Genomic DNA, 16045 nt, shown 5'->3' with positions numbered 1-16045 from the left:
ACGAACAATCGTGAGAATTAAAATTGCTAAGCCGTCATGTCGGAAGGGGTCGAATTGGCGAGGCTTGGTGTAAAACAAGCAGCTTTCGGGCCAATTAGATTAAACTATGTAAAATAGGATGAAGGATTATTTGAGCTCTGTAGCGCGAAATCCAGATTGAATTTAATGCGTTACGTTGTCTGCAAATCCGTAATTTGTTGAAATTGTTTGTTCTCCCGCTCGGTTTGGAATGACACGTTTCTGGTTTGTATAGGCTTCAGACTACATATAATTTAATTATTTTTATTATGGAATTTTTTAAGTAAATCTAATTTATATTTGATTTGATTTGTTTCTTTTTTGTTGTAATACGTTTAGTTATACATTTTAGATTTGATTACTATTTTTTATCAGCGCTATGAGACGATTTAAATTCCAATCAAATTTAGTTTCAATAATGTGATTCAATTTGACACCCAAATTAACTAGAAATCAACAGCAATTCAACGCCGTTTTTTCTGTGAATATGTTAAGGTTTTCTATTCGACCTATTAAATAATATTAATAATATAATAATATAATAAGAAACACCTATAGAACATCAAGAAACAAACATCTGAAGAGGTGTTAGTGAAGTAAATAAAAAAAAATCAACCATGTGCTTTAAAATTCTTAAAAATCGTCCCATGTAGGGTTATCAAAATTATTTAAAACTAGTTTAGGTATAGTTTTAATATCTTTTTTTACTTAAATACTTAATGGTAGATTAATTATAAGCTTATAAGAACTGATGTTGTCAAACGGATAAATAACTGACAAAATTGACAAGTTAAAGAAAACCTTGTAGCAATAAAGAATTAACAAATTCCAATAACAGGTATATTTTGGTCTATATTAATTCAAACAGAATTGTTGTTAAATTAAGTAAATTTGAAATTTTACATTTTTTTAAATTAAAATTTTACATAATATATATGTAACATAAATTATATATAAATTTTAAATTTATTAACTAGCACTGTTTACGAGAATCAGTGAATTTGTTGTAAATAGTAAATATGCTTTTAGGTATTGGGACTCCATTAAAAAACGAACTTAACAGGTCAATTGAAAAGTCCCCGGTCTGACTCATAGATGGCGTAACTACAATTACATCCATATGTTTTTTAGTTAGTCCTAACCTTCAAAAGATTCGTGTATAAATTTAACAGCTATCGGATCATTAGTGAATTATATCATTTTGAGTGAAACAACTTTTGTTATTGTGAAAAAAAATGGATAAAAAATTTCGCGTGTTGATAAAATATTGCTTTTTGAAGGGAAAAAATACAGCAAAAACTTGGCTTGATGCCGAGTTTCCAGACACTGCCCAGGAAAATCAACCATCAAGGATTGGTATGTTAAGTTCAGACGTGGTGAAATGAGCACCGAAGACGGTGAACGCAGTGGACGCCCAAAAGAGGTTGTTACCGACGGAAACATTAAAAGAATCCACAAAATGACTTTGAATGACCGTAAATTGAAATTGAATGAATTAGCAGATACTCTAAAGATATCAATTGAATGTGTACATCATATCATTCATGAATATTTGGCTATGAGAAAGCTCTGTGCAAACTGGGTATCGCGCGAGCTCACTTTTGACCAAAAACAACGACGAGTTGATGATTCGGAGCAGTGTTTGAAGATGATTAAGCGTAATAAACTTGAGTTTTTGCATCGATATGTGACAATGGATGAAACACGGCTCCATCATTTAATTCCGAAGTCCAATCCACATTCATTCGAGTGGACTGCACACGATGAACCCGCTCCAAAGCGTGGGAAAACGCAGCAGTCATCTGGCAAGGTTATGGCGTATGTATTTTGGGATGAGCATGGAAGAATTTTCATTGACTACCTTGAAAAGGAAGGACCATCAACAGCGACTATTACATAGCTTTATTGGACCTTTTGAGGTACAAAATCGCCGAAAAATGGCCGTATTTGAAGAAGAAGAAAGTGGTGCTTCACCAAGAGAATGCACCATGTCACAAATCAGTGAAAACGATGGCAATGATCCATGAATTGGGCTTCGAATTGCTTCCCCATCCACCGTATACTCCAGATCTGGCCACCAGCGACTATTTCCTGTTCTCAGATCAGAAGGACAAATCGTACTACAAAAATGGTTTCAAAAAGTTGGAGGGTATGTGTATCACCGTTGAAGGGAATTATGTTGAGTAAAAAATTTTATTGCCATAAAATGTGTTTTACTATTGTAAGCCGGGGACTTTTCAATTAACCTGTTATAACTTTAAATATTTTATGGTTGTTACATGCCAATCAATGTCATAACGTTTGTCGGATACATTTAAAACAAATGATCTCTGTCTAAATGATGACCTTAACTCTGACCTCAGTTTCTTAAAGAGGAAGAAATTCCAGGAAACACTAGGCTCATGTAGCACTATTTACAACTTTTGTTTAACCTGCCCATTAAGCCTCAATATATACCGACTTGTCGATCCAATAATTGAACCTATTTTGACATTTAAAGAAAATCGAAACTTCTACTTTGCAAGCCCTTGCTCTATTGATTAGAATAGATGATAATCCAAAGGAATAATATATGATGAATATGAAATTAAGTTTAATAGCGTTCCCTGGAAATCGTTTTGAGCCCTGTTTTAACAATTCGCAGATGATGCCAAGAGTTCAAAACATGTCCTGGACAATCAATCCACTAGTTGAACCATTTTCAAGATTTCTAATCCATGGAATTAATAGAATTCAAAATAGCTTGTTGAGTAACCTCTAACAACCTCCAATTTTGTATATTCAAACTTTTTTACTATTCCAGGACACCCTTTACTTCTATGCGATCTTATACTAAATGACCTTATTTGAATCTGTGGATCTATTTCCTCCACGTTCCTTCACATATCTCCATTATCATTCTATGTGCTTTAACTACAGCTTTTAGCTTTTGCAATTAAAGGTAATTTTTTGACCTCAAAACCAGTCATATTTTTTCTCAGATGGATATTATCGCTGTGTCGTTGCACTTATTAAAATATAACGTTGCACTTGTTTTAAAAGTATCTTTTAAATGTTTGTCTAGAATTGTAGATACAAATTCGCACTAATATTTATTTTTCTTGGCCAAATATTAGATTTATAAAAATTACAGGTGATCCATTAAGTATTTTTTTGTAAACATTTAACATTGTGAAATCTAATTAGAAGACAGTATATTCTAGAAATGTAGAATATTTAGTGTAAATAATTTTAAGTCATTTTTAATATTATGTCTAGTATTTGTATTTCTTAATTAAAAGTCAGCCATAATCAGAATTTGTTCCTTAATTTAATGAAACTTCGAAAGACTAAGGAATTTTGACTTGGACGACAACTTTTTCCATTTCCTCTGTCGATAAGAAAACTTTAATTCAATTAAAGCAACTTCAGCGAAACTGCTATAAATTCTTCGAACGTAATCTTTATCGGCGAGGACATCCTCTTTCCAGGACGGGCACATGTGCCAATCGAAGCTCAACTTTAATTCCAAATTTATGACTAATTTGAGTCGACTGTAGCAGAAAGAAATTAGTAGAACAAAAAACACAGTCGTGATGCTGACAATGCGATGAGTCCTTTCATCTTTTATCTTTCGTGTTTTTGTTGGAATGCCGAAATGATTCAAGACGGAATTAAAATTCTTAAGTTGTCATGTCAAAGGAGGTTTGGAACGAGAAAGGGTGCGTTGTAAAACAAACAGCTTTCGAGGTAATTGGATTAAAATGTGTACAAAATAGGGCTGAGAGGTTCCGAGCTGATGCGGCATGAAATTCAAATTAAATCTAATGTGTTAGAATGGCTGCAAATGACCGATTTTGGTAAGAAATATTTGTTTGTCTGGGAAATTAATGACATCATCAGTTTTATTTAAATTACAAGAAATATATCATTAATTAAAACAATTTAAAGAATTACAAAATAGTTAATATATTTCTTATTAGAGTTATAACAATAAAAAATGACTCATATATATTATTTAATTAATAATATTTATCTTCAAAACATTGTAGAGTATTAAGTGCTTGTAATTGTATAGAGGCATCCACCAAAAACCAGTCTACATGTCTGTAGGCAATTCCATTATCTTAATGCCGTTATTGTTTCAATATCAATACCACTCTTCCCAAAATTCATATCAAGTACTCTGTTACAAGATTACAAGACTTATTTAACATTAATACTAACACTAATATTCCTAAATATTGTTCAAGAGTAAATTTAACTATTTTACCCCAAAAATCTGGATGATTATGTGTCCTGATCATGCGATAACCATCAACATATAAGAAACGCTATATGCATTTAAGGGGATAGGTGGGTTTTAAAACCTAAAAATAGTTTTTTTAAATCTTATTAAATAGTACAATATGTCTAGGATACTCTACCATAATTTTTACTCGATTAGGATTTTAAGTGATATACTCTTCGGAAGTTCCGCCTATTAAATTATGTCAGTCTGATGGCTTGTAGGCATATTTTAAAGGAGCTGCTTAGCCATTTTTTCTCTATTTTTTTCACTTATTCAGGGAAACTAGTTTAAAATGTTTTAGTTGACTGATGATTTTTGAGTTATGACCTCAGCGAGCCGTCGATGCTCAAGAGTACCTTTCTAAGCCCACAGATAAAAAGCCACATCGCCATAAATGTGCAAATGGCCCATAGTGCACTTGGAAATGTTTTTTGGGCTGTGAACACATTTTCATCATTTAAACAGGATTATGATCCATTGCCTGGTAACGTTTTATCAGTTTATTTATTTTATCAGTCATTTTATCGATTATATATGATGAACTCAACAAAGAAGAGGTTTTGGAGTAGTGTTTTGGTGGCTTTATATAGAATATTCACGAAAGCTTGAATCAGTTAATTTGGAAAAATATTAGAAAAATATTTGTACAGTATTTGTCGTTGCTAGAACTTTCAACGAAGAAATTTCAGCTTTGTTGCTTTTTATGTACGATATGGATATGAAACTTGGCCGAAACCGTCATACTCGTGGCTCAAAAAGAGGATGAGAATAGCATACCTATAGCTGAAAAAATGCTGAAGATTGGACCCAAGAAGTAATAATTCCTTACAGACAAGAGCAAAAGGATATACTGGATATGCTACATGTTCTCTACTTTATTGTGTTAGAATCGATGACTTTATGCACGTTAAAAATATTTTTCTATAGTTTATTTCACCATAAAACTTCAAACCAGTTTTTCTCGAAACTATTTTTGAAGTTGGTGGACACGACTTATCAAAAAGTTGTGAGCCTATCTTATTATAATTTTATACATGTTCAAAATAACATTATATATTGCTTGAATGAAATATTTTTATTGCTGTTTATTTTACAAGGTAATACGTGCTGAAAATTTGTCCAAAATGTAGAAGTTTTTTTCCTTCGTTCAAATACGTGCTTTAGATATCAGTCCATACCATTTTCTCCATTTTACAGACAGATCTTACGTTAATTTTGTACTATCTTATTTTGATTAAGTCAAAAAGCATATTTTCACAAATGTAAAAAAATACAAGAATAGTTAAACATTAACACACACATGGGCATTCGAAAGATTGGCTAATGAACAGTCGATTGAAATCAAAATAAAATGTCAACTGATATTTATTATTAACCTACATCATTATGAAATAATAGAAACCGCGAGAAGTAATTGCATTGGGTTCAATTACAATAAACATTGGTTCAATTTTTTTGGATATATGGTTTTTATTGAAACAAACTAATTTTTTAGTGGTTATAATTATTGTCTTAGATGATTTTATCTGTAGAATGCATGATGTTCTCCAGCAGCAAATATAAGTTTAAGCGAAGAGCAATTTTGTTTGATCCTAATAGGTGGTTCCAAATCTTTAGTATTACTTATACGGTAATACTATAGATAATTGTACAGTAAAGCCATACCATTCCGCGTTTTACATTGACTGTCCATATAATATTCTAGATTTAAAGGCGTTATCCATTTACTCATATATATTTACATTATTTATTACCAATAGTTATTGAAATATAAAAAATACATAAAGCTATTACACCAATGTCACAATTTGTTTGTTCTTGTCCCAGGAGTTTAGATGCTAAATGCGAACTTTGCCCTAGCTGGCCAATTATTGAAAAGTCAATAAAGTTCTTAAACATATTTTTTTAATTATTTATTTAATACATTGTTACTAGTCGTTTACGTCTAACCTACAATTTGTCCTTATGCTAACTTAAATCTAGATATATAACTAGGAGGACTCATCGGCCCTAATTCAGATTCTGGTAAAATAATGTCTATACATGTCACTGCTGAATTTTTTAATATATGCACCTCACTACACAACACTACACAAGATCAGATGCTTTGATTCTTTTGAGTCTGTGTCCTGTTCTGGTGGTATCCAAAAGTTGCAATATTTCAATACTTGTATGAGAATGTAGTCTTTCCTCGTGCCCCCTTGCAATTCTCTTGATGTTCGTTCCAGCGAAATTTTACATCGAGATTCATTCTGAGATATTTAACGTTGTTGCTATAATCGAATGATAGTGTTATTTAATGTTATTGGTGATTGTGCGGTCTGTTTATAGATGAACTGCACATGTACAGATTTACTTTCATTAATTCTTATTTTCCAAGCTTGTGTCCAATTATTTATATTGTCACTTGCCTGTTGTAATTTTCGTGAGGCTTTTTCACTATTGTCTCCCACAGCTATAATCGCTGTATCATCAGCAAATACATCGTGATATTTTCCATTTGTAGTATATCACAAGTGTAAAGTAGATAAGGCATTGGTCCCAGTACACTTCCTTGTGGTACACCTGCTTTAGCTTTTTTTATTGTAGAGTAAGCTACTTCTTGTTTGACTCTAAACATTCTGGTTGTAATATATGATTTTAATAGTTCGGTGTGTTGTTTTGATAGCATTTTCTCTAGTTTATGAACAAGGCCTTCATGTCAAACCTTATTGAAGGCTTATTCTACATCTAAGAATATAGCTGAGCACACTTTTTGACTTTCGTAGGCTTTTTCAATAACATCTGTTATTCTGTGGACCCGGTCAATTGTTGAGTGCTTGTTAATAAACCCAAACTGGTGTGTTGGTATTAGGTTTTTTCTCTCTATGATCGGTTATATTCTTTTCAACAGGAGTTTTTCAAAAACCTTAGATATTACTGGCAGCAGTGATATAGGTTTATAGGATTTTATTTCGATTGGTGACTTCCCAGGTTTTGGGATCATTATAATTTCCGCCATCATCCAAATATCTGGGAAAAGTTTTAATCTAAATGCTGTATTGACCAAGTTTGTGAGTTTTATAATTCCCTTTCTTGGTACTTTTTGCAGTAATTCTCTTGTTATTAAATCGTAGCCTGGTGATTTCCTGGAGTTAATATCAGTTTTAATAACTTTGGTTAACTCTTTTGGCGTGACTAATTCAATCATCGAATTTTCAGCTTCTATGTCGGGCAAATTATGTTCAATATTAGTTTCGTTTGGTTTGAAAATTTTTTCTAGATATTCAGCAAATTTTTCTACTTTTTGGCGATTGTCACGTGCCCAATTCCCACATAGATCTCTTATAGGTGGACTGATGTTTGATGGCTTTCCAGAGAGAGTAATCAGTTTCCTTATCATGTGTTAAATTTCTGAGATAGTCATTTATGGTTTTTTTTATTTCCAGTATTTCTTTTTTTAGTCTTTGGGTTATATTGTTTAAATTATTTTTATTTTCAGGTTTTCCGTTTTGTTGCCATTTTCTTCATAATTTACATTTTTCAGCTACCATTTCCTTCACTTCTTTTGAATAATTAATTCCTTTAGTTGTACTTTTAATTTCTGGAGTATTATTCCAAGCAGCCTGTTGAATATCTAATACGAATTTTTCTGCTTCAAGATTTAATTGTTCAGATGTCTTGAGGGGTACATTTAGTTGAATTCGTTTGTTCAATTCTTCAGCCAATCTTTCCCAGTCTGTTCTCTTGTTTGTTAACGTTGGGTTTCTTTCTTTTCTTATTATATTTTCGCTCAACTTCAGAATCACAGGCGTATAATCTGAACTTAGCTCAGAATTTTCTTCGACTTTTATATATATAGTTGGATGTTATGTTTCTTACTCTGGTCTGGGGTTTTCTCTTGATCAGTCGGCCAATAAGTTGGTTCTCCAGTTGACATGTAAGTACATCTTAGTTCAGTAGCTGCTTTATGCAGTTCATTGCTTTTAGTTGTTGTCATTCTGGATCCCCATCTTATATTTTTTGCATTAAAATCACCTCCAATTATAAATTTGTCTCCCAGGTTGCTTAAAATAATTGTCCTTTTTTTTATTGTATATTGGAGGACAATAAATTGCGGCTATTCTAACCTTGTATCTGCTTGATTTAATAGTTACTGTTGTTACCTTATTTTCTATTGTACTGAGCCCGGATTTTTGATGGTGGGAAATGTTCTTTTTTATTATTATTGAACTTCCTCCTCTTGGATATATGGTATGATAGGATGTATATCCTCTAATTTTTATAAAGGATTCTTTTGTTAAATGGGTTTCGGATATTAGGCAAATATCAATTTTTTGCATATCTGGGAATACTTGTAGGATAGCGTGATGTTGCTGTATGCCATTAGCATTCCAAAATACTATTCGGATATCTTTATTCGCCATTTACGGTTTTTGGGGCCACAGGCCTAATGTTTTCCATTTCTAGTTTTTCAATCCTTTCGGAAAAATATTCGATAATTTTTTCTTGTCTGTCCAGCTTTCCTATTAGTTTAAGTAGCAATTTGTTGGTGGTTGCTTCATCTTCCTTGGTGTCTCTTTGGTTACTTTGACTGATTCTTTGGGCATAAGTCATTTCACCATTAACGTTGTTATATTTTTTCGGTTGATTCTTTTCGCTCATTGTTTCTTGATGTATAACTTGAGCTACTTTATTTCTCCTCTCTTGTAGTGTTTTAGCAACTACACATCCTCTATAACTTGATGCGCTTCGTTGCAGCTTGTACATTTCGGGTTAGCTTCTTTGGGTTTTCTACACTCTGTGGTGATATGTTTACCTGAACATTTTACACATCTAGGTTCTCTTCTGCAGAATTTCTGTGTGTGCCTATGCAATTGGCATCTTTGACATTGCGCTATTAAGTTCGATTTTTTTAGAGGTTCGATTTTTATTTCGACACCTAAAATTCTTTTAATACCGAAAATGGTTTTTGTGTCCGTATCATGTTCAAAGGCTAACATAAATAGAGCTAATGGCTTCTTGTGGACTAAAATTTCTCCTTTGTTATTTTTGGTCTTTCCTTTTTTTAAAATATTTGTCGCATTTAAGCATTTAAGCCCATTTTGATTTAGTTCCTCTTGCCATAACTTTGATGTCTCTGGTTTGTTGGTCTTCATAAGAGTGTGATAGCAGTTTCAGCAACTTTAAACAATCTATTATTTTTGTGAATGTTGCACGACATTCGGCGTTCAGTTTTATTTGTCCATTGTTTAGTACCGTTGCTTTGAATACTATATAGTTGAACCTTAGTGTTTCGTATAGCAAGTCAAATTCGGTAACATTACTTACTATAATTGGGGGTGGCCTAGGCATTCTAATTTCTTTATTTTGTTCATTATTTTGTTTTATGTGTATTTGCTGTGGTGAAGATTCTGGAGAATTATTTGCTTTTCTTTTTTATTTTTAACCGTTGTCCCGCCTACTTCTTTCTGTAATTCTTCTTCATCTGTTTCGTATGTTACAAATGGACTGCTTTTGTTGCCTTAGTGGTTTATCGTTGTTTTGTCCTTGCCCTAAAAGCTTTGTTTATTTAGTTGTACCTAGAGGGCATTTATTTGTTTTTGCATATTGGTTAATGCAATTTCAAGACTCTCCCGCGCCGACTTTTCGTTCACCCACGCATTGTAGAGTGCCTGTTCGTTCTGGGTTCTAGTTGTGTTATCTACATTTAAAACTGCAATATATGATACGCCTGATGTCGATATTTCTATTTTATCTGTTATTTGTGCAGTTTATATTTTATCTGTTAGTGTGTGTTTCTTCTCCATATTCATTTATATATTGTTGAAATAATGCTGGTATTTTTATGTTTTAAATTATCCTACGCCGCATTTGTAGTCCAGATATTGAGTTTTCGACCCTTAATGTTTTATGGCATTTTGCATTTCTTTTCTACTGAACTAACCTTTTTTCCGATCGCACTTTCACTTTGTCACCAGTCTGTAAAATGTTTTTTTAACATACTTTTTTTTAATGCCGCATTTGTGACGCAGATGTTGCACTTTTGTTTCGTTTCACTGACCGTCTCTCCGAATACGTCATTACTCTGTGAAAGTCAAACGTCTACTATCCTTAAACATATGATAGGCTATTTAAACATGTGCTAACATATTAAACATGTGTATAAGTTAACATCGATTAAATTGGACATCACATAAGACTACTAATCGAAAGAGGCTAAATGTTTCGGTTTCACATAAATTAACCAGAAATTTAATGAAATTTGAACACTTTGATTGATTTGGGTTTTCATTTATGTGTCAGTGTTTAAACGAAAGTCTATAGAGGCATTTCTAAAATGAGCGATTACGGTCGCTGAAAATTGGATCATGTACGACAATGTGGGAAAAATATCGTTGATCGATGTTCGAAGAAGGAAAGTGATGTTAAGTCCTTGGTTGATTAGACAATTGTGCATTATGAGCAGACTTCTCTAGTAGGCCGTTAAAAACAGATCCAATTGATCAATAGCAAAGGCGTCTTCCAACGCGACTACATCAGACTACATTCTTCTTTGCTGTCTCAGCAAAAATTGAGAGAGACTGGCTGGGAATCACTCAACAACAACCCTTTGTTAAAACTGCCTTCAAAAGAGACTTGTTAAAAACGGTTAATTCAGTTTTCTGACCAGAAATATTCTATATCAATGTGTATCAATGAGTAATGACAGATTTATAGTCTTACATTCACTAGTTATCAGAATTATTGATTAGTGTTTGACTTGTATATAAAAAAATACGCTTTGAAAGACTGAATACAAATAACTGAAATTACCATTATATACAAAAAATAATTTTTTTAATATTCTATAGAATTATCTCACTTACTTGGTATCCTATTGATAGCTCGGAGTGGTCTAAGCACCCGAATTGTTCTAACAGCTGACAGATTAATGTTGTTAAAATTTGGGAGGCCATATTCTACAGCTCCAGCGACCACTATGAAGAGATCGAGTCGATTCCAGGAGTCAGCCAGGTAAGATCCTCTCCCATATACACCCATCGCGATCATTTTAATCGTCATCTCCAATGAGAAGAAAGCAAATATAAACTCATCGAATGTCTGTAATAAAAACAAATAATTTAATAAGTAAATGTTCCCACTGCAGATATTAAATTAAAATCTTTTTTATAATATCTTAGAGATCATTACGGATTTTCAATGCAAGCTTGTTTAAATTTGTTATCTTCGAAACAAAATTTTGTATGTAAATATTTTAATGCAAAATCATTCTTTATAAATGAATGTGGTTAAGAAGATTTATTAAAATAAGAAATTAAAAAAAGTTTTTTAACTGTGTTGAAAATGACTGACAATTTGTTCAAATTAATTAATTACAGTTTTAGCCGATTTAATTGGGTAAAAAATTTCTAATTTCTGGTAATGCTATTATACTAGTATTTATACATTATTCTTCAGTCGTAGATTAAGTACCATACTAATTATGTTAATACAAAATAAACCATACAAAATAGTAACTATGATTTAAATATAAGCAATTACTTAATTTAATTATTCAATTCATGAATTGTTCATAAGTAAGTTTAAAATTACTTTATTTACTTACTATTATTTATTTTATTATTATTATTACGCTACTATTAATTACTTTAACTAATTTATGCAGTTAATGCATGATATACTAATTAAAAATCCCTTATTAGATCTGAATATTCTGAATAAAATGTGTAAAATATTAAAATCTAAAAGGCTTACCTGCAGTATCCTGCATCTATTGGTAACACAGGGATCTTTGTCCACACATGGTTGGTACATGCCTAGTGTAATACAGTTCAGAAGAATAACCATCATGGATATCCTTTCGAACCATGTAATGATAAAGTTAAGGAAATATGTGAATTTGTTAAAAAAAATTAAATTTAATTAATACTACTATTTACAATATGACAATTATTGGCAAACATTTTATGAATACAAGGGATACTGGTATAGCTTGTAGGAAATAGTTTCTAAAAGTCTCTCGAAGAGTATGTTGTTGACGAAGTGATAACCGAATGTTATTGTAATCACCGTTGTAATACCTTCCATATTATCAAGATAGTGATCAATGTAATGGTTTGTTGAACATTTGCATTTTATTAATTAAGATATAAAAGTATTTCTTACAAGATAAGCATATTGAGTATATTTTTATTAATTACACAACATTACAATTACACTTTAACTATTACTTTTTCGACTCTATAATTTTGTATTATTGCATATATTCCATATTTCTAGCTATATATTTAAAATATTCCATGTCAGAATATTGATGCAATTGAATAGTTAAACTCGTTTAAATTCACGTTAGCCTATCGCAGCAGCCACGACTATATAAATTCATCGCACTATCAGAATAAAAGCGAGGAAATTAATCTCTTTACATGCCATTCCAATGGCTCAACTGTTATGCGATTTTATTATATCTATTTGCACTCAACTACTATATTCTCATTTGATTATTGTTTCATAGTTCAAAATATTCTATTTTTATATTGTATAAATACTGTACAAATACATATTTAATAGGTAATTTAATTTAATTAGTGTTGTAATATATTTCCCCAAATAATTTATGTATATATGTTTCACGAATTACCGAGACCCTAAAGGGTTATTACGTAACAAGCAGGTCTAATTACTACAAATTTAATAGTCTGATATTGTTAAAATATGTTTTATTTTGTATAATCTGACTATAATCCATTTAAATATATTTTTTAAATTTCATATACATTACAATGCTGCAAAATAATATGTCAATTAATCCACAATTATCTCTCGACGACATCAAAACTATCCAATCTGCGTATATGTTAGTCATACCAGAACACATTCTTCTTATTCTGGTTACCGGCATGCTGGGATGATTTTTATTGACGGATTTTGCACACTTGCTTGTAGGATAACGCTTGAAGGGATACACTTGCTTGAAGGGATACGAAACCGTGACTATCAAGCCGGCATCATAGTAATATAGCATATATCGTCTTTACAGGTTTTTATTAACTTCTAGATATATATTATCTTTTAGATATTCTATTATGCTCTAGATGATGGATCATCTTATGTTATCATCATTAATGGTTTTTAAATTTAATAACTTTATCCTCATTCCTTAATATTCAATGAGAATTTTATCCTTTTAATTAATCTAATCATGTATAGTTTAGTCAACACTGCAACTTACAATATAAGAAAAGTTTTGCTATTATTTTGAAACTTTTGATTGTTTCGCCAATTTTACTTCAGAAAATGAAAAAGGTGTAATAAAAATAAATCTCTTATTTTTCAAACAAATTATTTTTTTTAATGTTGATGTTGTTATGAATATGTTGTCATTTTCAAGGTAATTTCACCATGCATGTCTCATAGAAGCCCTTGTTTCTAGGATAAATTTGATTTTGACAAACCTCTCTTGAGTAATTTTTTTCGCAGCATAATAATTCACCATTGAAAAAAAAAAACGATATTCGCTTGGTGTCAGGTCCGGACTACAAGGTGGATGCATAAGGTCCTCTCAACTAAGCTCCCAGAGCTGCTATGTGTGTAGTCTTGTTTTGATCAATTACGATTTCTGCCTTAGTGACTAAGTGGCTTGATTCTGAGGGTCATTCTTTCTGTTAATATTTTGTTTATAGTGGAGCAGGCTATGCACCTATGAGGCTTCCAGAGCCGGCTGCATATTAAAATGATGAATCCTAAACTGCCCTTGATTGACCGTTACAGCATCATAATCATAAAAAATATTCACATTTTCTGTTGCCTGGCTTGCATTTTAATTTTAATCGATGAAAATCTGTAAAATATAGCACATTTTCTGTTTGTGGTGTACCATTCTGAATTAAAACAAGACTGAGTAAACCATCCTAAACACTATCCAATAAGTTTTTGACAGCAAAATCAGGTTGATGACATTAGACATCTAGTGTAAATCGATTGGACTTTTTCAGCACAAAATACTACGATATTCATACAGAAGATAAACAACACCATATGTACACATATAATAGAATGCATCTTGTTGTATGTGGCTACACTGGCTCCATGTAAATAATGCTTCGTTTTTCTATGGTTAGAATAAGCGATTGATGAAATATGGATCTCTCAGATGTTATTTAACATTTCTACTATGATGACACCATACAGAAAACAAAACATCATATGCAAAAATGAATAGAGGGTGAAATACTATTAGAAAGTTATTTGTTATACATTCTTTTTTGTTATGGTTAAATGAGAGAGATCTTCGAGCATTAAAAGGGATTGGGAACTGAAGACTCACTTGAGTAATAATGTTTCAACAAAAACAATACGGTGAAAATTCCACAAAGCTAACATTCATGGAAGGGCTGAGATTGTGAAACCCTTTATAACCAACAATATGTTTTGATGAATAATCGTTTTGGTGGAAATAAAAGGGTATTCAGCTGTAGCTCTCATTCACATCGTTGGTCGGGTTATTGCGAGTGAATATCTCTCCATATTGGGAGATGATAATGCGCCCATACAAACAGCCAAAAAGACAGACTTCAACCTATTTGAACTGTTGCTGCAGAATGAAGAATGTCAGGGGTTAAATTAGTTATGTTAAGGTTAAATAAACTAGTTTTTTTTACTTTTCAGCCAATTTGTTATATTATATACATTTATTATATGAAATAAATGTATTTATTAGCGAAAACAGTCAAAATAGTCGATAGTCGCAATATAGTCGATAGTCAAAATGCAGGGTTCGCTATCAGACGAAGATGTACGAACCCTTTCCTGTATAAATTGCGGGAGAGGAAAGGACGGAGATAATTGCTTGGAGCAGTTAATTTTACATTTTCCAACGGTGGTGTAAGCTAGACGGAGATGTACATATTCCTTCACTTACTAACTTTAAAATAGAAAAGGAGATAAGTAATTACTGAATACTATGAACTGGCAATTAATAATTTCATTTTAAACGAAGTAGAATTACTTTTTTATTTGAACTGTGGATCTGTAAAAAGGAATGGATTTTTTTACAATAGAACCTAAACAAAACCTAAAAACTAAAGATGTACAATAAAGATAAATACTAAATAAAAATTAAACATATTCCTAATCATAAAAAAAAAATCTAAAAATGATCGCACAATCACTACTAGAGCTTTATTAAATAAAGTAAATGCTTTATTTATTATCGAACGGAAATATTTTTTAACAAAAATCGAGAGAGTAATCGAAACATTACCTATTATTGCAATAAAAACAGTTATAGTATTTTACTATTTATCATTCACTATTTTAATCTTTTTCCCTATTACAGTAACAATCTTGTAAAATATTGTTCCAAAATACTGCTCTATTAATATACAATATATTGTTATTTACAAGCAAACTATCAAAAATATCATAAATCTATATATATTTCATACAAATCTATGTAAGCATAAATTGGGTACATTTTTGTCAAGGTCGCGACTAGGACGACAGAGCCAGAACGTTAAAAATCAGTCGAATGAAACTAGTAGAAGCAAAAATAGTAACTAAAAGTACACGACTGAAACAGTCGATAGTTGTTGGACCGAAAATAGCAACTGAAGACAGTCGACTGAAACAGTCTCTAGTAAAAAGTAGTAAAATCAGTCGAACCAAAAATAGCGAACGGTCGATAGTAAAAAGTAGTCCATTACTAAACAGTCGATAGTTCCCAATACTAGCATTTATATTTTTGTAGCTACTAATGTTTTTAATTTATAAGGG

General features: G+C 31.6%; 1 protein-coding gene across 3 annotated transcripts in view; it reads right to left on the bottom strand.

Annotated features, from left to right (window-relative positions):
• The window catches only part of LOC143198432 (voltage-dependent T-type calcium channel subunit alpha-1G), a 139933-nt gene extending 127798 nt beyond the window's left edge, over window positions 1-12135 (bottom strand). For all 3 annotated transcript variants that reach the window (XM_076407640.1, XM_076407633.1, XM_076407648.1), the window contains exons 1-2: window positions 12026-12135; window positions 11137-11371 (exon numbers count right to left, since the gene is read on the bottom strand). In XM_076407640.1, the coding sequence (XP_076263755.1) occupies window positions 11137-11371; window positions 12026-12121 (331 nt within the window). In that variant the 5' untranslated portion in view covers window positions 12122-12135. The remainder of the gene's footprint in view (window positions 1-11136; window positions 11372-12025) is intronic.
• Between the last annotated feature and the right edge of the window lie 3910 nt (window positions 12136-16045).

Source organism: Rhynchophorus ferrugineus, unplaced genomic scaffold, assembly GCF_030347505.1.
Source record: "Rhynchophorus ferrugineus isolate W39M unplaced genomic scaffold, kcgeb_rfMv2 rfM1, whole genome shotgun sequence".
In the NCBI taxonomy this organism is placed as follows: domain Eukaryota; kingdom Metazoa; phylum Arthropoda; class Insecta; order Coleoptera; family Curculionidae; genus Rhynchophorus; species Rhynchophorus ferrugineus.
Note: the sequence above shows the minus strand (reverse complement) of the source record. Positions and strands in the feature narration are given on the sequence as shown.